Genomic DNA, 23,496 nt, shown 5'->3' with positions numbered 1-23,496 from the left:
CAAGCGAGCGGTGAAAGTGTGTGTGAGTGTATCACCATGTAAAATATAGGAGCTATTTAATGGGTGGGTGGTGAAAGGGTGTGTGTACACACTTGTGACCATGTTTTCATTCCAAAGTGTTCATTATTTTTTTATCCCGGTGCAGCCGGTGGCCTTCCGTGGAGACGGGGCAGACAGGCGAGACGCGGGTAGCTCTCCATGGTTAAGAAAATAAACCAAGGAGCCAATGGGCGTTGCCAGTCTGTCTGCAAGGGGAAAGCCCTCAACTGGGCACTTACAATTAGGTGTGTGTTGTGTATGCGCAAATTAGTCTGCATTTGTCTGCAGAGATTAAGCCTATGTCCATACGTGTATAAGCATGAGTGCATATCTGTGAGTGTGTCCAGATAAGCACTTAGGCCAAGGTTAAGTGCTGTGTGTGCATGCAGACATCAATAGGCATAGGGAACAGAGAAGTGCACGTAGTGGGCTAGCAGGATGGACGGGGCAAGAGAGCATGATCTAGTCCAAAGGAAACAAAAATCAAGTCAGTAGAAAATATCAGCCAAACTAAAGACATAATATAATATCATCATACCCTGTAAAAGTGTTCAGCTCAAAACCTCAAAATATGTCTGCTCACAATGTAGGCATGTGTGTGTGTGTGTGTGTGTGTGTGTGTGTGTGTGTGTGTGTGTGTGTGTGTGTGTGTGTGTGTGTGTGTGTGTGTGTGTGTGTGTGTGTGTGTGTGTGTGTGTGTGTGTGTGTGTGTGTGTGTGTGTGTGTGTGTGTGTGTGTGTGTGTGTGTGTGTGTGTGTGTGTGTGTGTGTGTGTGTGTGTGTGTGTAGATCTCAGCTGTGTGTGTCCTCCAAGATGATACCTGTGTGGCTGTGAGTCGTAGGTTGGAAGTACTTGCTGTAAGAATGGGACCTCATAAAAGGCCTCTGTGTTACTTTATCATTCCTTCCATCCCAGTAAACGAGTGGAGGGATGAATGCCAGAAAGGAAAGGGAGTCCAGATTGAGCTTCTGCTATCCGAGATCCTTGGGACGTCCCTACCATAAACCCTAACCCTTACCCTAACTTTAAGCATAACCCTTACCTATCCTAACCTTAACCATAACCCTTACCTAACCTTAACCATAACCCTTACCTAACCCTAACCTTAACCATAACCCTTATCTAACCCTAAACCTTTTACATTTCAATTTCAATGTGGTGATGTCAGACTTGGGACGTTCCAAAGATTCCATTTAGACTTTTCTGTCCAGATAGCACCATCTGTCTTAGTAATTGATACGGAGAGGATCACAACTCAGATAGGCAGACAGCTCTCACACACACACACACACACACACACACACACACACACACACACACACACACACACACACACACACACACACACACACACACACACACACACACACACACACACACACACACACACACACACACACACACACACACACACACACACACACACACACACGCACAATCACCTTTCCTATAACCTACAATCCACCTTTCCTATAAGCCATTCTGTTTGTTTCTCTTGTTTAGAGAGATGGGCTGTTTTGATGACAACATCCAGCTGTTGCCTAAATCCTCACTCCCCCATTCTTGTGTTGGAACATCTGACTCATCTCTCACTGTTGTAGAACTTTGAAAAAACTTGTCCTGTTTCTAGTGTAATTTGTGTTTGTGTACATGCATGTGTGTTAGCAGGCCTATCATGTGTGCATAATGCATGCGTGTGCTTTCTGTGTATGCGCTGTGTGGGACACACAGCTGTGTGTGTGTGAGCCTTTAAAATCCTGAATATAGTTAACGCTTTGGCTGGGTATTCAAATTATTCTCTTATAGATTGGGATCTGCAGAGATACTATTAGGCCTGGATATCCGACTTAATATAATCTGCGGTTGGACCAGCATTGTTTGCTGTTGCTGTAACCTGTTGGGAGTCAGCGTTGAGAACACATACACACTACACATAGACGCAGAAACACACGGTTCATCTCCTCATATGGTCAGTAATTAAGCCCTTGGTCTCTGGCACGCTGCTTATGCCTGCCAAGCCGTCAGCCAGACCTCCCAGTCAATTATGTGCTAACAGAGAAACTATGAGATGACATAAGTGTGACATAAGCAACATAAGCAAACATGCTAAAGCTATTTTTTTAGCCTTGGGCGGCTGGTTATGACAAGGTGCCTAACACTTTACATTAGTTGTAATAGAGTCATCAAACATGTAACTGATACACACAAAGCACTCGTTCATTGATTCAAACAAGAAATAGGCTTACTTGAGTGCTCAGCTTCAAATTATATCACCATCTATTGTCACTGCACTAACCTCCCTTTACTGCCCCCCTATTCTCCTTCCCCACTCTTGTACTACCTGTCCATACATCTCTCCTCACTCTTCTTCCCAGGTGGATCCACAGATACGTTCCCGTAGCAACAGCCCCAACATGGCTGCCTTGAACAGCAATGGTTCACAGAACTCCGCGGCCCACCTCGACCCCCTCAAGGGCACCGTCCTGAGGGACAGCATGGGGGGAGGAAAGGGGGGAGAGAGGGGGAAAGACCTGTCCAGGGATGACCTTGTGTTCCTCCTCAGTATAATGGAGGGAGAGCTGCAGGTGAGGACAGGACAGAACAGTTGTGTTCTAGTATTTCTGGATCTAGGTTTACAGTAGATGTTTCATCCACAATCATGACCGCTGTGCTCTATAAGCTAACAAGATCAGGATGGTAGCATGCGGGCTAGTAACCCATAGCTCAGACTTGGCCAAACCACAATAGGGCCAAATCATTTTAAGCATAAATGCGAGTGTTACATCGCACATTGACATCGTCAATGGGAGACTTGCTCCGAACTGAGTTGAGACCAGCTGTAGAGGAGCTGTAGAGGAAACAGAATGAATCAGACTCTAATAAAAGAGCCTATTGTGACTAACTAAAACCATGAGTAAAACACTCCTAGACATGCCTCACAGAACGTGACACACACACAGCCTAAACCGCAGATACATAAGAAAGACTTGGGAGTGCAATCTCTTTTTCATCTCTATCATTCTGCATCCCTCCTTTTTTATTACATCTGTCCATCCCACCAGGCCAGAGACGAGGTGATCACGTTCCTGAAAGCAGAGAAGATGGATTTGGCTCTGTTGGAGGCCCAGTATGGCTTTCTCACCCCAGTAGAAGTGCTCCGGGCCTTGCAGAGAGACTCACTCCAGGCCCAGGCTTCTGAGGCCCAGGTGGCCCCACAGCAGGATGTCTACGAGAAACCCATGGCTGAGGTATCAGGAGATTAACGCTAAGATTGAAAACACAGCCACTGTTAAAACCACCAGTCACACATAGGCTTGTATAGGCTTTAAGGCATGGGTTTTGAAGTAGAAAGCTAATGATAAACTATTGACCCTTTGCCCGTTTCCAACAACGCATTGAGAGCCACGGTGTCTTCAGCCCTATCTTCAAGTCCTTCTCTCTCTTTCTGTGTTAGCTGGACCGGCTGGTGGAGACTGGAAAGCAGAGCTACAGGCGGATGCTGGAGCAGCTGCTGCAGGTGGAGTGCTCCCACAGTGGCGCCCTCTGCAGGCTGGAGGAGCAGGACCAGCAGCACCGTGCCTTCCTGCAGCGCAGCGATGACCTCACCTGTCTACTGGAGCAGGACCGCGAGAGGTCAGTGACACCCACCAACCGCAACAGGACCCGTGTCGGAAATGCTACCTTGGCTAAGAGCAGGGGCTCTACCATATTAGGGTAATCTATCCTATCAGATCAGAGGTCACATAGGGAAAGAGATCAGAGGGCAGAGGAGATTATCTAAGGACATTGGAACCAGTCCATCTGTACCCTGTAATGTAACATAGTTTAAGGGCTGCAGATTCCTCTATTGCAACCAAGAGAGTAGTCTATAATGTGATTTCCATGGCTGAGTGAGTGTGTAGGGCCACTGTGACCACAATGTGTTCATATACGCAGCAGTGTAGTGCTGCTAACCTCAGGCCTGTACTTATAGCTACTATCCTCACTCACGGACCATTACCCCTGCTCACTCCTTAAGCACTCTCAGTCCCTTAGAAACACACATGTTAGCACGCACACACACACACACACACACACACACACACACACACACACACACACACACACACACACACACACACACACACACACACACACACACACACACACACACACACACACACACACACACACACACACACACACACACACACACACACACACACACACACACACACACTCTCACATTTGCAACCCTTTGACTTGGCAGTGTGAAACTACTTTTTTATTGGTCGCTATTGTGCCAGTGAAACAAATGTAGCTGGTCACGACAGTTCGATTCGCAATTTGATATTTTTTAAAATTATCATGATTTATTCAAACAGTAATGTCAATTTGATCAGAAATGTCCCTGTTCTGCTATCGGCTGCTGTGTGAGCGAGTCACTCCCTCGTGCACGGAGGAGAGAGAGGAGAATTCTTAAAAGCACAACCATATGACTGGAGCCAGATAAATTAGAGATCAAATCGATGTGATTCGGTTCGATGGGATGCACTAACAATTGTTGCATGAACACATTTATTTTCCATTCTACATTTAAATCTGCTGCTGATGGAGCTCTCTGAGCTGGATCTGTCTGAGCTGACTTCAGTGTGTGTGTTTGTTAGGGGTGTAACGGTTCACCAAACCCACAGTTCCGTACCTATTGCAATTTTGGGGTCGCAGTTTGGTTCAGGTACAGCGGGCAAATGAAATGCCATTCACAAGGTTCAGCATTCACAATGTTCAGCATTCACAAGGTTCAGCATTCACAAGGTTCAGCATTCACAATGTTCAGCATTCACAAGGTTCAGCATTCACAATGTTCAGCATTCACAAGGTTCAGCATTCACAATGTTCAGCATTCACAAGGTTCAGCATTCACAATGTTCAGCATTCACAAGGTTCAGCATTCACAATGTTCAGCATTCACAAGGTTCAGCATTCACAAGGTTCAGCATTCACAAGGTTCAGCATTCACAAGGTTCAGCATTCACAATGTTCAGCATTCACAAGGTTCAGCATTCACAAGGTTCAGCATTCACAATGTTCAGCATTCACAAGGTTCAGCATTCACACGGTTCAGCATTCACAAGGTTCAGCATTCACAAGGTTCAGCATTCACAATGTTCAGCATTCACAATGTTCAGCATTCACAAGGTTCAGCATTCACAAGGTTCAGCATTCACAATGTTCAGCATTCACAAGGTTCAGCATTCACAATGTTCCGGGCATTGTCTGTTGTGACCGGATTGTTATGTCGTACTGCTCAAGTTTCCACTCTGATGCTGCTTTCGTAACCATGCGGGAGGTGGGAATTTAACAGTTGTGAAGTCTTAAATACCAGTTAGATGCATTTAAGTGATTTGAACCCGTTGAAAAATGCTGATTTGCTAATGGTCAACAGGCTGTCAATTACAATCATAAAAGTACAGCTATCATGTTTGTAAACAAATTCTATAGATCAAAAAACATATTAATTGATTGCTTTTTATAAATAATATGTTTTGTTGCTGCATTTTACTGCCTAAAATGCTGTTTTAGAGGCCATTTCCTTAAAAGGTGAAGTCAGAGGTCACCCTGTTTGAGAAGTGGGTGCTCAGAATGATATACAATTTTTCCAATAGTAATTACCAGTTTGAGGGCCGTTCAAGTGGATTTTTCCTTGTTGTATGTGGTAAATTCCCACTTGGTTACAAATCCACCATAACCCTACCTCCTTCAGTGCCAGTTGCCACTCTCATAAAGGGCAGCAGTGGCGGTCAGTGATGTTTAAAATGAGGGAGGACAATTTTCTTTTCATGAGCATGGCCTTATTTCTATTACAGCATATCAGATGACTCTCCTTCATATTCCATTCACCAAGTTCCATTCACCAGCGATAGTTTTAGGCTACTACATGATACCATTTTTTCCCCTGTACCCATCACGAGGTTGCTACAATCTAGCCTATGAATTCATGTTTACAACATAGGTGCACACAAGTCAAGAGAAAAATTTGAGTTGCAAACTAACAAATTCAGGTATGTTTATTCCTGTTTTGTTCCATTTGCTACTGTTTAAAAGACATATTTTCAACGGAATTGGCAGAATGAATACACCCCTGATCACGAGTAAACACAGTTCACTTTCATGGCAGCCACGTCGTATGCGCTCTCCTCTCACCTTCACTTGTGGACTTCACTGCACAACACATCAGCTGTATGTGGCCAGGCAAAAAAAACTTTTCCAAGCCAAACTGCTACTGTACACACAGCCCACATCGTTGTCACCATCTTAGCTAAAGCAGTGGTGTAAAGTACTTAAGTAAAAATACTTTGAAGTACTACTTAAGTAGGTGTTTTGGGTGTCTGTAATTTACTTTATTATTTACAACTTTTACTTTCACTTCATTCCTAAAGAAAACATTATACGTTTTACTCCATACATTTATCCTGACACCCAAAGGCCCTCATTATATTTTGAATGCTTAACAGGACAGGAAAATGCTCCAATTTGTGCACTTATCAAGAGAACATCCCTACTGCTTCTGATCTGGCAGACACAATAAACACGAATACTTCGTTTGTAAATTATGTCTGAGAGGTTGGAGTGTGCCCTGGGCTATCTGTAAAAAAATATATAAAAAAATAAAAAAAATGTGCCTTTTGGTTTACCACCATAAGCTATTTTAAATTATTTATAATTTTACAATTACATTTACTTTTGATACTTAAGTATATTAAAAACCAAATACTTTGAGACTTTTACTGAAGTAGTATTTTACTGGGTGACTTTCACTTTTACTTTATTTAACTAGGCAAGTCAGTTAAGAACAAATTCTTATTTTTAATGACAGCCTAGGAACAGTAGGTTAACTGCCTGTCCAGGGGCAGAACGACAGATTTGTAACCTTCCAGTTACTAGTCCAACGCTCTAACCACTAGGCTACCCTGCCGCCCCACTTCAGTCATTTTCTATTAAGGTATATTTACTTTTACTCAAATACGACAATTGGGTACTTTTTCCACCACTGAGCTAAAGTAACGTCCTAGTCAGCATAGCTAACATAACTAATGTGTTAGTAAGCCCGCTACATTCATGCAGTAATGTTAGTCAGTCAGTCAGTAAGCAGTTACACCGGCGGGCCCCAGTGGGCAATAAATGAGTAAAATAAAAAGCTTACCTTGACTTGGAAGAGTTCCAGTGTTGTGTTGGAAAGTCATAGCCAGCTAGCCAGCTAGCTAACATAGCATCACTCTGTTTGAGCATGGTGTTTCAGTAGGCTAAAAACCTGTCTTTGAAAGATAATTTAAAAAAATCCTAAATAACTTCCCAGATCTTCATTGTAAATGGTTTAAACCATGAACAATTAATGAACATGCACCTGTGGAACGGTCGTTAAGACACAAACAGCTTACAGACTATAGGCAATTAAGGTCACAGTTATGAAAACTTAGGACACTAAAGAGGCCTTTCTACTGACTGAAATACACCAAAAGAAAGATGCCTAGGATCCTTGCCTATCTGCATGAACGTGCCTTAGGCATGCTGCAAGGAGGCATGAGGACTGCAGATGTGGCCAGGGCAATAAATTGCAATGTCCGTACTGTGAGACAGCGCAACAGGGAGACAGGATGGACGGCTGATCGTCCTCGCCGTGGCAGACCATGTGCAACAACACCTGCACAGGATCGGTACATCCGAACGTCACACCTGCGGGACAGGTACAGGATGGCAACAACAACTGCCCGAGTTACACCAGGAACACACAATCCCTCCATCAATGCTCAAACTGTCTGCAATAGGCTGAGAGAGGCTGGACTGAGGGGTGGTGGGCTTGTTGTAAGGCAGGTCGTCACCAGACATCACTGGCAACAACATCGCCTATGGGCACACACCCACCAGGACTGGCAAAAAGTGCTCTTCACTGACGAGTTGCAGATTTGTCTCAACAGGGGTGATGGTCAGATTTGCGTTTATCATTGAAGGAATGAGCGTTACACTGAGGCCTGTACTCTGGAGCGGGATAGATTTGAAAGTGGAGGGTCCGTCATGGTCTGGGGTAGTGTGTCACAGCATCATCGAACTGAGCTTCTTGTCATTGCAGGCAATCTCAAAGTTGCGCGTTACAGGGAAGACATCCTCCTCCCTCATCTGGTATCCTTCCTGCAGGCTCATCCTGACATGACCCTCCAGCATGGCAATGCCACCAGCCATACTGCTCGTTGTGCGCGTGATTTCCTGCATGACAGGAATGTCAGTGTTATGCTATGACCAGCGAAGAGCCCTGATCTCAATCCCATTGAGCACTTTGGGGCCTGTTGGATCAGAGGGTTAGGGCTAGGGTACATTCTCCCCAGAAATGTCAGGAAACGTACAGGTGCCTTGGTGGAAGAATGGACTATGTTATGGTAACATCTCACAGCAAGAACTGGCAAATCTGGTGCAGGTCATGAGAAGGAGATGCACTGCAGTACTCAATGCAGCTGGTGGCCACACCAGATACTGACTGTTACTTTTGATTTTGTCCACCCCCCCCCCCTTTGTTCAAGGACACATAATTCCATTTATGTTAGTCACATGTCTGTGGAACTTGTTCCGCTTATGTCTCAGTTGTTGAATCTTGTTATGTTCATACAAATATTTGCACATGTTAGGTTGACAGTGAGAGGACGTTTCTTTTTTTGCTGAGTTTAGTTAGCTGCATTTGCTAGCTAAGTAAGTGAAACTTAAACAATAGTATGCAAGTTTAAACATCATGGAACCACGCAGCCGTCTTACCTCTCAGGAAGGAGATGCTTTCTGTCTCCTAGAATGGACATACTTTTGTGCGAAAAGTGCAAATCAATCCCAGAACAACAGCAAAGGACCTTGTGAAGATGCTGGAGGAAACAGGTACAAAAATATCTATATCCACAGTAAAAACGAGTCCTATATCGACATAACCTGACAGGCCGCTCAGCAAGGAATATGCCACTGCTCCAAAACCGTCATAAAAAAGCCAGACTACAGTTTGCAACTGCAAATGGGGACAAAGATCGTACTTTTTGTAGAAATGTCCTCTGGTCTGATGAAACAAAAATAGAACTGTTTGGCCATAATGACCATCGTTATGTTTGGAGAAAAAAGGGTCAGGCTTGCAAGCCAGAAGACACCATCCCAACCGTGAAGCATGGGGGTGGCATCATCATGTTGTGGGGGTGCTTTGCTACGCTTCACAAAATAGATGGCATAATGCGGGAGGAAAATTTATGAGGATATATTGAAGCAACATCTCAAGACATCAGTCAGGAATTTAAAGCTTGGTCGCAAATGGGTCTTCCAAATGGACAATGACCCCAAGCATACTTCCAGAGTTGTGGCAAAATGGCTTAAGGACAACAAAGTCAAGGTATTGGAGTGGCCATCACAATGCCCTGACCTCAATCCTATAGAAAGGTTGTGGGCAGAACTGAAAAGGTGTGTGTGAGCAAGGAGGCCAACAAACCTGACTCAGTTACACCAGCTCTGTCAGGAGGAATGTGCCAAAATTCACCAAACTTATTGTGGGAAGCTTGTGGAAGGCTACCTGAAACGTTTGACCCAAGTTAAACAATTTAAAGGCAATGCTACCAAATACTAATTGAGTGTATGTACACTTCTGACCTACTGGGAATGTAATTAAATAAATAAAAGCTGAAATAAATAATTCTCTCTATTATTTTGACATTTCACATTCTTAAAATAAAATGGTGATCCTAACTTTTTACTTGGATTAAATATCAGGAATTGTGAAAACTGAGTTTAAATGTATTTGGCTCAAGGTGTACGTAAACTTCCGACTTCAACTGTGTATAGGGCAGGTAATCAATGATGTGATGGAGGTGCGGGAAACCTGCATACGTGACGGTACCCCCTCCCCGGCGTGTTCGGCTCAGGCCACAGGATGCCAACCAAAGGGATGATCCCGGGGATTTGGAGCAGACCATTCGTTGAGGTGTGAGAGCCTGATGAGCCGGCTGAGGCCTCCCAGGTTGCTCCGGTTCAGACAACCATCTCTTTATTACGACCAGACCTCTCCCCACCTTTACAACCATTGAATCTATATGTTTTGATCATGACCGTTTATAATCTAAGGTAACGGCAAGTGATTTAGTCTCCTCAACGTGTTCAACAGCCACACCATTCATTACCAGATTCAGCTGAGGTCTAGAATGATTTGTACCAAATACAATGCTCTTAGTTTTAGAGATGTTAAGGACCAGTTTATTACTGGCCACCCATTCCAAAACAGACTGCAACTCTTTGTTAAGGGTTTCAGTGACTTCATTAGCTGTGGTTGCTGATGCGTATATGGTTGAATCATCAGCATACATGGACACATGCTTTGTTTAATGCCAGTAACAGGTCATTGATAAAAATAGAAAAAAGTAGAGGGCCTAGAGAGATGCCCTGCGGTACACCACACTTTACATGTTTGACATTAGAGAAGCTTCCATTAACCTCTCTGGGATATGTGGGACGCTAGCATCCCACCTGGCCAAAAGCCAGTGAAAATGCAGAGCGCCAAATTCAAATAAATTACTATAAAAATCAAACTTTCATGAAATCACACATGTAAGATACTAAATTAAAGCTACACTTGTTGTGAATCCAGCCAACATGTCAGATTTCAAAAAGGCTTTCTTGGCGAAAGCAAACGATGCTATTATCTGAGGGTAGCACCTCCGTAAACAAAGAGAGAAAGCATATTTCAAACCCTGCAGGCGCGACACAAAAAGCAGAAATAAAATATAATTCATGCCTTACCTTTGACGAGCTTCTTTTGTTGGCACTCCAATATGTCCCATAAACATCACAAATGGTCCTTTTGTTCGAATAATTCCATCGATATATATCCAAAATGTCCATTTATTTGGTGCGTTTGATCCAGAAAAACACTGGTTCCAACTTGCGCAACGTGACTACAAAATATCTCAAAAGTTACCTGTAAACTTTGCCAAAACATTTCAAACTACTTTTGTAATACAACTTTAGGTATTGTTTAACGTAAATAATCGATAAAATTGAAGACGGGATGATCTGTGTTCAATACAGGAGGAAAACAAACTGTAGCTAGCTTTCTGGTCATGCACCTCTATCTAACAGTACACTTCAAGTGACCCTCGTTCAAGATGGGCGTACTTCTTCATTACACAAAGGAAAAACCTCAACCAATTTCTAAAGACTGGTGACGTCCAGTGGAAGTGGTAGGAACTGCAAGAAGGTCCCTTGGAAATCTGGATTCCCAATGAAAACACATTGAAAAGAGAGTAACCTAAAAAAAAACATCAGAATGGTTTTTCCTCTGGGTTTCGCCTGCTAAATAATATATGCCATTTAGCAGACGCTTTTATCCAAAGCGACTTACAGTCATGTGTGCATACATTCTACGTATGGGTGGTCCCGGGGATCGAACCCACTACCCTGGCGTTACAAGCGCCATGCTCTACCAACTGAGCTACAGAAATACGTTCTGTTATACTCACAGACATGATTCAAACAGTTTTAGAAACATCAGAGTGTTTTCTATCCAAATCCACTAATTATATGCATATCTTATCTTCTGTAATGAGTAGCAGGCAGTTGAATTTGGGCATGCATTTCATCTGGAAGTGAAAATACTGCCCCCTGTCACCAAGAAGTTAAAGAAAACCCTTTGAGTTCTATTAGATAGATAGCTCTGAATCCACAATATACCAGAGGTTGAAAAGCCATAACACATACATTTTTTCAACAATAGGTTATAGTCAATAATATCAAAGGCGGGCACTGAAATCTAACAGTACAGCTCCCACAATCGTCTTATTACAGTTTCATCAGCGACTCACACACAGCGTTGCAATGAGCTGGAGGCAGTATGCATTTTGAAAACATATACTTAATTGTTTGAAACCTGAACGTTTTAATACATATTATGAGGCATGTCTTACCTTGCTTCAATGTCACCTAGCCAAAATCATATCATATCTGTGGAGGCTATTTTTGTTTTCATTGTCCAGTAGCCAAAGGCACAATCCTAGTCATATTAGCAACCCATGCTGTTGCATATTAGATCTCCCCTCTTTCAAAATTTCTAACAAATGTTTTAATCTCTGTCACATGAAAACACTTGTGTGCCCTTTTGACAACAGTGTTTTTCAGCTAATTGCATTATGGAATGAACATTTGAGCATAGCATACTGCCTTGTGCACTTTCTAAAAAGATGGCGCCGGAAGAAATGGGAGCCGTTTTACGGGGCGCCTAACCAATTGTGCAATGATGTGGTTATTTTGGCGTATTTTGTAACTTATTTTGTACATAATGTTCCCGCCACCGTATCTTATGGCATAAAAGAGCTTCTGCATATCAGGACAGCGATCACTAACCTTGGATTAAATAAATACAAATTCTTCAACAAGCAGGAAACACAGGATATACAAGAGAAAGAGACGCATAAGGATCCACCAACGGCGAGTGGGAAATCTGCCCTTACCAGCAATATTACTTACCAATGTACAATCATTGGATAATAAATGAGATGAGGTACGATCACAGATATCCTACCAGCAGGACATCAAAAACTGTAATATCTTATGTTTCACCGAAAAGTGGCTGAATGACGACATTGATAACATTCAGCTATCGGGATATAGGGCTAGATAGAACAGCACACTCCAGTAAACAACAGCTGGTGCACGAAATCTAAGGAAGTCTCTAGATTTTGCTCGCCTGAAGCAGAGTACGTCATCATAAGCTGTGGACCACACTATTTGCCAAGAGTTTTCATCTATTATTTTTGTGGCTGTTTATTTACCACCACAGACGGACGCTGGCACTAAGGCCACACTGAGTCAACCGCTCACCCAGAGGCGATGCTCCTAGTGGAAGGAGACTTTAATACAGGGAAACTTTAATTAGTTTAACCTCAATTATTTCAGCATGTTACATCTGCAACCAGAGGTGAAACAATTCTAGATCTCCTGTACTCCACACACAGAGACGTGTACAAAGCCCTCCCTCGCCCTCCATTTGGCAAATCTGACCATAATTCTATCCTCTTGATTCCTGCTTACAAGCTCAAATTAAAGCAGGAAGCACCAGTGACTCTGTCAATAAAAAGTGGCCAGATGAAGCAGATGCTAAACTACAGGACTATTTTGCAGCACAGACTGGAATATGTTCCGGGATTCTTCTGATGGCATTGAGGAGTACATCACATCAGTCACTGGCTTTATCAACAAGTGCGTCGATGACGTGCTAAAGGGTAGAGGTGCCGTTTTCAAGGTGCGGGACTCTAACCCGGAAGCTTATGAGAAATCCTACTATGACCTCTGACGAACCATCAAACAGGCAAAGCATCAATACAGGCCTAAGATTGAATCGTACTACACCGGCTCTGACGCTTGTCAGATGTGGCAGGGCTTGCAAACTATAACAGACTACAAAGGGAAGCACAGCCGCGAGCTTCCAAGTGACACGAGCCTACCAGATGAGCTAATTCAATTCTATGCTCGCTTCGAGGCCAGCAACACTGAGACACGTATGAGAGCATCAGCTGTTCCGGATGACTGTGTGATCATGCTGTCCATAGCCGATGTGAGTAAGACCTTTAAACAGGTCAACATACACAAGGCTGCGGGGCCAGACGGATTACCAGGATGTGTACTCTGGGCATGTGCTGACCAACTAGCAGGTGTCTTCACTGACAATTTCAACATGTCTTCTCAAAAGGCTTCTCAACAGCTTTTACCCCCAAGCCATTAGACTCCTGAACAGGTAATCAAATGGCTACTCTGACTATTTCCAATGTGTCCTGCCACCCCCCACCCGCCACCCCCACCCGCCACCGCCCACCCGCCACCCGCCACCTGGGCATGCTAATTTAAAAGATGGCTAGCCATTATTAGCCTGGTTCTGTATGGAATGCAGGTACATTATCAGACACAGGTCAGTTCATTATCGGTGCGCAGTAGTAACAATTGTGCTGGTGCGATCAACAGAAAAGGTGAAAAATGTTAGTCTAGGGTCCTGCACACACACATTTGTATGCCGCCAAAGCTTTAGATGTGTGGTCTTTCAGGTTGGGACAGCAGCGATTACACAGAGAGGGTTACTGGGTTAAAAATGTGTTTTCGGAGCGAAACGATATACTGTAGTGACAGCGGCTGTGTCCAAAAGACGAGTTAATTGGGAAAACATTGTTATTAGATGTGGTGTGGGCTCCGGAGGTAGTTAGACTTCTAACGGGGAATGTCTATAGGAAGACATTCACTCTCACACCCATTCATATGGCTTGTGATTCAGACCTAGGAATCAACACACGCCACCCTTTGTGATATATCTAGGATGATATATCACATCATATAATATAATATATAACTTAATGAGCAGTAGACACCGTCACTGTCACAGCCATGCTAGCCCGATCTGTAGCCTAGCGTGCGACTTACTCATGCATTCCTGGCTAACCTCAATTTAGCACTGAGACAGGCAGGCAGGCAGTACAGACATACAGACAACACAGCCAGTATACAGTGGGGCAAAAAAGTATTTAGTCATCCATTGTGCAATTTCTTGTTATTGACCAAATACTTATTTTCAACCATAAGTTGCAAATAAATTCATAAAAAATCATACAATGTGATTTTCTGGATTTTCTTCCCTCATTTTGTCTGTCATAGTTGAAGTGTACCTATGATGAAAATTACAGGCCTCTCTCGTCTTTTTAAGTGGGAGAACTTGCACAATTTGTGGCTGACTAAATACTTTTTTGCCCCACTGTACCACGGCCAAGTCCTCTCACTGACATGCGAGCGCACACATACACACAGCGAAGAGATTCTAGGTGAGGGTGAGATGAGAACAGGTAAGAGTGTGAAGGATCTATGTTTTTCTCCCACATCCTCTCTCTCCCTCCTGCCTCACCCTCTTCCCAACAATAAATGACATTGTGCAGGTGGACTAAGAACATTCTAGAAGAGTGAGATCAGTGTGCATACACACACACACACAACTCTAAGCTTCAGAAGGCGTACATTTCATTTGCCATGTCTATCTTTGATGTCGGACACACTCGTTCAATTAGACGGTTGTTACAACATTATTTATCCTCTCTACTTCTCTCCCTTTCTAAAAATACACACACACACTCCTACACACACATTCCTTGGAGCCTGACGGAGACAAAAGGTTGGAGATTGAGTCAGTGATAATGACCTCTCTTAAAACATTAGAGAAAGAGAAAATTCTCCATGCTTTGACAAGAGACTACACATGGCAGTGCTGGAGAGGAAAAAGTAACTACTGGAAGTAAGAGATGTTTAATCTGCCGTTTATCTCTCTCTCTCTCTCTCTCTCTCTCTCTCTCTCTCTCTCTCTCTCTCTCTCTGTGTCATCACTCCATCCCATCTGCTGCGTAAATAAGACAAAGTTTATTAGCTCTCAATCCATTTCTCATCCATCCCCCTCTCCTCTAAATAACTAATATACACTGCCTCAGTAAGGAATGTCTCCCACTCTGCTCCTCTTAATATCTATTTCTCAATCTCTCCATCCTTTCCTCCTTCTCTCAATCCACCCACTCAGGGTTTAAAGCCAATCAACTTAATATCTGATCGCCCCTTCCCTCCCTCTTTCCCCATCCGCTGGTAAATAAAAGAGATTAGGTAAGAAACTTGTTTCTTGTTTCTGGTTGTGTGGAAGAGTTACAAGATAGTGTGTATACAGAGATTCGCCTAGATGTTCTGCTGTGATCGTAAACTGTAGACTTTAGGCTATTCATTGTGTGAAGGATGATGTAATCATTGCGTGTTATAGTATGATTAGGCCATCATTGCGTGTTACAGCATGATTACACGTCTATCAGAATGCAGTGATCTGACTGTTCAAACCCCAGACATCAGACCACGCTTTGAATCTCTGTTTTCTATGCCCCGTCATTAGGTTGACAGGTCTTAAGTGTTAACCGCTCCCACATGTTGTTGACGACACACACATGTTCAGTGCGCACACGCATGATCTTTTACTCACTCGCACGTCTTAAAATATCATCCCACACCCGCAACCTTCTCCAGACTCGTTCATGTTTTCTCAAATGCGTCCCAGAAATTGACGGGATTGTTCGAATGATCGCATCAAAACCATCTGAATGAGTCTTGTGGCACATAACAGATGGCCACTCCAAGCCAGAGATAGGGGGACAAATCGATACAATTACATATCCCGAAATTACACTGTACAAAACATTTAGAACACCTACCTAATACTGAGTTGCACCCCCCCTTTGCCTCAGAACAGATTCAATTCGTCGGGTCATGAACTCAAGGTGTTGAAAGCGTTCCACAGGGATGCTGGCCCATGTTGACTCCAATGCTTCCTACAGTTGTGTCAAGTTGGCTGGATGTCCTTTGGGTGGTGGATCGTTCTTGATACACACGGGAAACTGTTGAGCGTGAAAAACCCTGCAGTGTTAAGGTTCTTGACACAAAATGGTCTGCCTGGCACCTACTACCATATCCTGTTCAAAGGCACTTAAATATTTTGTTTTTCCCATTTACCCTCTGAATGGCACACATACACAATCCATGTCTCAATTGTCTCAAGGCTTAAAAATCCTTCTTTAACCTGTCTCCTTCCCTTCATATACACTGATTGAAGTAGATTTAACAAGTGACATCAATAAGGGATCATAGTTTTCCCCTGGATTCACCTGGTCAGTCTATCTCATGGAAAGAGCAGGTGTCCATAATGTGTTGTGCACTCAGTGTATCTATACAGTTGGGGTCTGAAATTATTTACACCCTTGTAAGTCGCTCTGGATAAGAGCGTCTGCTAAATGACTTAAATGTAAATGTAAATGTAAAGAGGAGAAGAAATAACTGTATAAAATAAATAATTTACCTCTACGGGATCGGTGCCCCCCCCCCGTGGGACGGTTGAGCTAACGTGGGCTAATGTGATTAGCATGAGGTTGTAAGTAACAAGAACATTTCCCATGACATAGACATATCTGATATGGGCAGAAAGCCTAAATTATTGTTAATCTAATTGCACTGTCCAATTTACTGCAGCTATTACAGTGACACAATGCCATGCTACTGTTCGAGGAGAGTGCACAATTATTTATGAACTTGAAAATGTATTAATAAACCAATTAGGCACATTTGGGAAGTGTTGATACAACATTTTGAACAGATATGCAATGTTTCATTGGATCAGTCTCAAACTTTGCACATACACTGCTTCCATCTAGTGGCCAAAATCTAAATTGCGCATGGACTGGAATAATACATTATGGCCTTTCTCTTGCATTTCAAAGATGATGGTATAAAATAAAAATATACTACCTTTTACCAGATCTAATATGTTATATTCATCTACATTAATTTCACATTTCCACAAACTTCAAAGTGTTTCTTTTCAAATGGTATCAAGAATATGCATATCCTTGCTTCAGGTCTTGAGCTACAAGCAGTTAGATTTGGGTATGTCATTTTAGGCGAAAATTTAAAAAAAGGTCAGATCCTGCAATAATGAGCTATATTGTATGCTACATTTTTTGGGGAAATTATATTATTTGATACTGATACAATTGCTCAGAGGAAGAGATTTAATTGAACAAGTTTTATTTAACAAAAAATTAAGGTAGGGGTCAAAACTTTTTGACACCCTGTTTTCAAGACCATTCAATACCTCAACCTTGAGAGGATAACGACACTGAGCGTGTTGGAGAACACATTGGGAGGGATCTTAGACCATTCCTCCATGCAAAATTCTGAGTAAAGTTCATGATGCCGTTGACAAGGGCCCCAGGACCAATGGAAGCAAAATGCCCCCATATTTTCTGCGTGGCCAAACAGCTCTATTTTGATGTAATCCAACAAATGGAGTTTGCTAAACCGCATTTGCACTTGGATTGAAACCGGTGTTTTGGTCAGATGACATAAAAAGAGAGCTGTTTGGTGTCGAAATGAGAATCAGTATTTGAATGATTGCTTTTTAAACTAATTATTCATTTTTTAACTAAATCTCATTCTTTGTACTAGTATAAAATTATATATTTTACCAATTTTTTGGAGCACACAATATAGCTCAGTATTTGAACAATTTATTTTATACAGTCATTTTTGCTCATCTTTATCAAGGGTGCCAATAAAATGTTTTAATTAGTTGTCCTGAGGAACAGGACAGGACAGTGCAAACTTGGCTGAGTCGTCGTGGAAACCAGCTGTTTCATCTGTCCTCCACGCTCACACATCCGTTCACTCGGCCAGAAATGTGTCAGGGCCATTAACAGGAGGATCTGGCACTGCAAACTCATTCAGAAGTCACCACTCTTTTGTCACGATATAAACTGATGGGTTTATTCAGAACTCTAAAATATTGGTTATTGATTTGATACAGCCAATAATTTCCAAATAGGTCTAAGTGAATCCATTGTCTGAACTACTGGGCTCAATAATGATCTGAACCATAGTGCCATTGAGAAGGGTCAGGGGAAAAGAAGGGGATACAATAGCCCAAAGGATTACAGTTGCCTTGCACAGAGAACTGTGTTGAGAGCAGGCTCTGCAGGCTGCCAAACCTTCATTTACGCAACAATAAAAAATCCCCTGACAGATCAGTTATAAATCACAAATTAACTCCTTCCTCTGAGTAGTTTGGCATGACATGAAATGGAGTCAGTTCTTCATAAAAGAGCAGAGTAAAGGCACTTTAGTAAAACCCCCGACACACATTCACACACACTGCTGATTAGGGCCTACCACTGGCAGGGACATAAGAGATGTACACAATTTAATAAATTGTGAGCTCAAGCAGATAACTGCAACCAGCAACAGCATTGTCACAAACATCAGCTCTCCTCATATAACAGGCCTATTACATGGCAGCCATTTTAAGGGCTTTCCTGGAAATGCCTTTGAGAGATTCAATCATTCATGTAATTGTGGAAAGGCAATGAGGCAGCCAGGCCCTCCTTGAAGCGAAACAGGACCCCATGAACCCTGTGTTTAAAGTTAGTGGTCCTTCTGAATACTTTCAAAATGCATCCTTCTTCCTCAATTTAGGCTACAGGTGTCTGCATCTGCAAGCCCTCCATCACATAGCTTTCACCTATCCAGTTATGTCAGGGCATATAGTAATTTGGTGCACAACATGCACCATTTCACATATGGATAAGTGTGTATAAATAAGTGAATTGGAAATGCGTTCTTTGCATATCCCAAATGGCCCCTGAGACACCATCGGAGGGTGGGATCATAGCCAGGGTCTGCCATTATCAACAATGACCATGGTGCAATTAGGGTTAAGTGTCTTGCTCAAGGGCACATCAGCAGATATTTCTGCTCAAGGATTTGAACTAGTAACCTTTCAGTCACTGATCCAACACTCTAACCGCTAGGCCATCTGCCAACCCATAGGCCTAAGCTACTTTTAGGGAAGAAGGAAGAATAAATTCCTGAAGTATTCCAGGACAGTGGAATGTCTGACCATGACAACTGACCAGATAAAACCCCAGACCGAGCTTTTCCTCAACAGGTTAAATGGTAAACAAAAGTGTTAACACACTTGTGAATTGCACAATGTACAGTAGTTCCTGCCTTCATTGTAAACTACTACCTGAAAACATCAGGGCTATTACAGTGTTGTTGCTGTTATTTGCTATTGGAATTGGAGCCACATGCTGCTAATCAGCTTGGTCCAGGTTTAATGGATGTCACATGAGCTACTCCCTCTTTTGTCTCTCTCTCTGTGTGTGTGTGTGTGTGTGTGTGTGTGTGTGTGTGTGTGTGTGTGTGTGTGTGTGTGTGTGTGTGTGTGTGTGTGTGTGTGTGTGTGTGTGTGTGTGTGTGTGTGTGTGTGTGTGTGTGTGTGTGTGTGTGTGTGTGTGTGTGCGTGTGTGTGTGCGTGTGTGTGTCTTGAGCGTTAGTCCTATGCTGACTAATTCACATACATGCATACACACACATATACTCACCAACAGTCCCTTCTATAAATAGAGAAGTTTCCAGAGAACTGTGGGTCTTTGGGCTGTTTTGTAAATGCTTGTGTGATGACGACATGTCACAGGGGACATATTTCACCCTTAATTGGGGACTTGAGGCTTTTTCTCCAGCAAAAAGGAGGGAAAAACTTCAATTTCCTCCTCAGAGTGAATTGACCAGTGTTTAGCCACAATGTTGTTCCTCTAGAGAATCAGTTCCCATGGGAAAGAGAGACAGCTCCAAGAGCATCTTCCTGTGTGTGTGTGTGTGTGTGTGTGTGTGTGTGTGTGTGTGTGTGTGTGTGTGTGTGTGTGTGTGTGTGTGTGTGTGTGTGTGTGTGTGTGTGTGTGTGTGTGTGTGTGTGTGTGTGTGTGTGTGTGTGTGTGTGTGTGTGTGGAGATCAGGGAAGAACGGCAGCCCCCTCTCATTGAAGCCACAAATTTCAAGGCCGGCCGCGGTACTCGTTATAGTGAATGGGAATGGCAATCTTCGTGTTCAATCTTAGTGTAATTAAAACTTTTGTTTAAGACAATCATGGTACCAATAACTGCTTCGATTACACCAGTATTTCTTTTAACCGATTAACCAACTTCTTTGGCTTCAAATGCGCTATTGAGTCTTCACATGGGATTGAATGGTGTCACGTGATCGATGGCTTTGTCCATTCATTACCACTACTTTTGCTAAAATAAAAATGTCATCTGTCTCATCATAATTTTAGTCACTGCCCCCCAAAAATGTTAAGTAGGGTGATGTTTTACCACAAGTTACTCTACAGTTGACCCGTGCAACATTTAGCCCCACTCTCCCTTATGCACTCACAGTAAATGGTGAAGGCCGGGGCGGCAGGGTAGCCTAGTGGTTAGAGCGTTGGACTAGTAACCGGAAGGTTGCAAGTTCAAATCCCCGAGCTGACAAGGTACAAATCTGTCGTTTTACCCCTGAACAGGCAGTTAACCCATTGTTTCTAGGCCATCATTGAAAATAAGAATTTGTTCTTAACTGACTTGCCTAGTAAAATAAAAGGTCAAATTAAAAATTAAAGGTGCATATACAGTAGATGGAGCAATTAAGATATGACGTCTTTGTATGAGAAATATCCACAGACTTTTTAAACTACGGTGCACAAAATGGTTCAATGTAACTATAAATCAGCTCAATCTACTTTTTAATTTTTTAAATTGCGCCCTCTTGGAGATCGATTTGGGATCATGTATACTGTCTTAATGCAATACAAAAAAAGAGTAATGGAGAGCACTGTACAATACGGTGAACTGTAGTTAGTACACGTGGGGCCGCCATCTTTAGCCACGTGCCTAACCATGCTGCTGCTAAATACTCTGGCTTTAAAATTGTGTAGTTCGCACATTTAGAAGTTGAGAAATAAATAAAGTAGGAATGGAAAGCTGGGATCCCCCCTTTTTAACAAAGGCCATTAAAACTGCTGTTTCCCCCGAAATTGCAATAATTGTTGTGCGTTGACTGCTTGTCAGAATGCATGTTTCCCTCCTGGCACTCGTAACCTGAATGTGGCTCAAGATAAATATTTATCTCACGTAGAACACACAACAAAAAGCTAACAAGGTACATAGATAAACTATTCGACTATGGGGTTGTCTGATTCTTCTATTCATGGCACATTTTGTTTGCAGAAGAAAAGTAAATGTGGACTGTTCTAGCATCTCCAAATGAATTGATTTTGCTGTGACGCAACGCCACACATAAATGACTGGAGCGGAAGCACTGGTGTGTGTCCCAGCACAGTGCCTTCAGAAAGTATACACACCGCTTGACACCACATTTGTTGTGTTGCAGCTTGAATTTAAAATGACTTAAATTTAGATGTTTTTATACCAGTGGTGTAAAGCAGGGGTTCCTAAACTTTTTCACTCATGTCCCCCTTCCTGCATTGGGAACATCCTGCACCTCCCATTCGCATTTTTGCAGGTTTAAAGCTTATTTCCTTTAAAACCTCAAAACAGTTACAGAGTTTAATGGCTGTGATATGAGAAACTGAGGATGGATTAACAACATTGTAATTACTCCACAATGCTAACATAATTGACAGGCAGAAAAGAAGGAAGCCTGAACAGAATAAAAATACTCCAAAACATGCATCCTGTTTGCAGCAAGGCACTAAAGCAATTACATTTTTGTCCTGAATACGAAGTGTTATGGAGAAACATATGCTTTTCAAGCATAGTGGAGACTGCATCATGTTATGGGTATGCTTGTAATCGTTAAGGAATCGGGAGTTTTTCAGGATAAAAAAATATATGAATTGGAGCTAAGCACAGGCAAAATCCTAGAGGAAAATCTGGTTCAGTCTGCTTTCCACCAGACACTGGAAGATGAATTCACCTTTCAGCAGGACAATACCCTAAAACACAAGGCCATATCAACACTTGAGTTGCTTACCAAGAAGACAGTGAATGGCTGAGTTATTGTGCTTGATAATCTATGGCAAGACTTGAAAATGGTTGTCAAGGAATGATCAACAACCAATTCACAGAGCTTGAATAATTCACTGTCAAAAGTGATTCTAACATGTATTGACTCAGGGGTGTAAATACTTAGGTATTACTTTTCAATAGATGTGCAAAAATGTCTAAAAACATGTAAACCTTATCTGTATTGGGTATTGTGGTAGATGGGTGAGAAAATCATATATTTAATCCATTTAGTATTATAGCTGTAACACAACAAAATGTGGAATAAGTCCTTGAATACTTTCTGAAGGCATTGTATATCAAATCAAATGTCATGGGTCACATACACATATTTAGCAGATGTTATTGCGGGTGTAGCGAAATGCTTGTAATGCTATGTGTGTGTGAACACATGTATGTGTGTTTGAGAGAGCCTACACAAATGTGTGTGTGTGTTTGTGTGTGCTTTTGTGTGTGTGTCTCGGCCAGTGTTCCTGAGGGGAAAGCATTTCTGTGCACCTATAGAACATCCTATATGGATTACACCTCAATGTATCGGTCCCATGTACCAGCAATAGAGAGGGAAAAGGGAGTGATAGAGCATACCGCTACACATGTGGATGTGATTGCAGACCTATGATGATGTCATCCCTCAGTCAGGTTATCAGGCCCCAGGCACGGGGGCTAGCACAAACATGTGGCTCCACACAACACACACACACACACACACCAGTCTCTGTACTGTACACTAATGTGAGTGTTGCCAAGTAACTTGTTAGAACTGAGATTGAGTGTGAGGTCCCTCTTCTCTCTTTTGTTCTCTCCCTGAGTAAAGTCTCTTCCTCTGTCCTTCCCATCAGCCTCTCCAGCATGGCTGCAACATGACCTCATCTGGAATAGGCTTATATCCAGTACACACACACACATACACAGGCACACACATATGCATGCATGCACACATTAAGATTAGCAAACATGACAAACAAATTATTCATGATGCGTACACACACACACACACACACACACACACACACACACACAC

At 42.6% G+C, this 23,496-nt stretch overlaps 1 protein-coding gene across 3 annotated transcripts in view; it reads left to right on the top strand.

Moving 5' to 3' along the window:
• Positions 1–23,496, top strand: part of LOC124045127 (filamin A-interacting protein 1-like) — an 82,427-nt gene that overhangs the window by 20,448 nt on the left and 38,483 nt on the right. For all 3 annotated transcript variants that reach the window (XM_046364378.1, XM_046364373.1, XM_046364386.1), the window contains 3 exons: positions 2,415–2,624; positions 3,102–3,287; positions 3,494–3,672. In XM_046364378.1, the coding sequence (XP_046220334.1) occupies positions 2,454–2,624; positions 3,102–3,287; positions 3,494–3,672 (536 nt within the window). In that variant the 5' untranslated portion in view covers positions 2,415–2,453. The remainder of the gene's footprint in view (positions 1–2,414; positions 2,625–3,101; positions 3,288–3,493; positions 3,673–23,496) is intronic.

The sequence above is a fragment of the Oncorhynchus gorbuscha genome, linkage group LG01 (genome assembly GCF_021184085.1).
Source record: "Oncorhynchus gorbuscha isolate QuinsamMale2020 ecotype Even-year linkage group LG01, OgorEven_v1.0, whole genome shotgun sequence".
In the NCBI taxonomy this organism is placed as follows: domain Eukaryota; kingdom Metazoa; phylum Chordata; class Actinopteri; order Salmoniformes; family Salmonidae; genus Oncorhynchus; species Oncorhynchus gorbuscha.
This window is presented reverse-complemented; position numbering and strand designations above follow the sequence as displayed.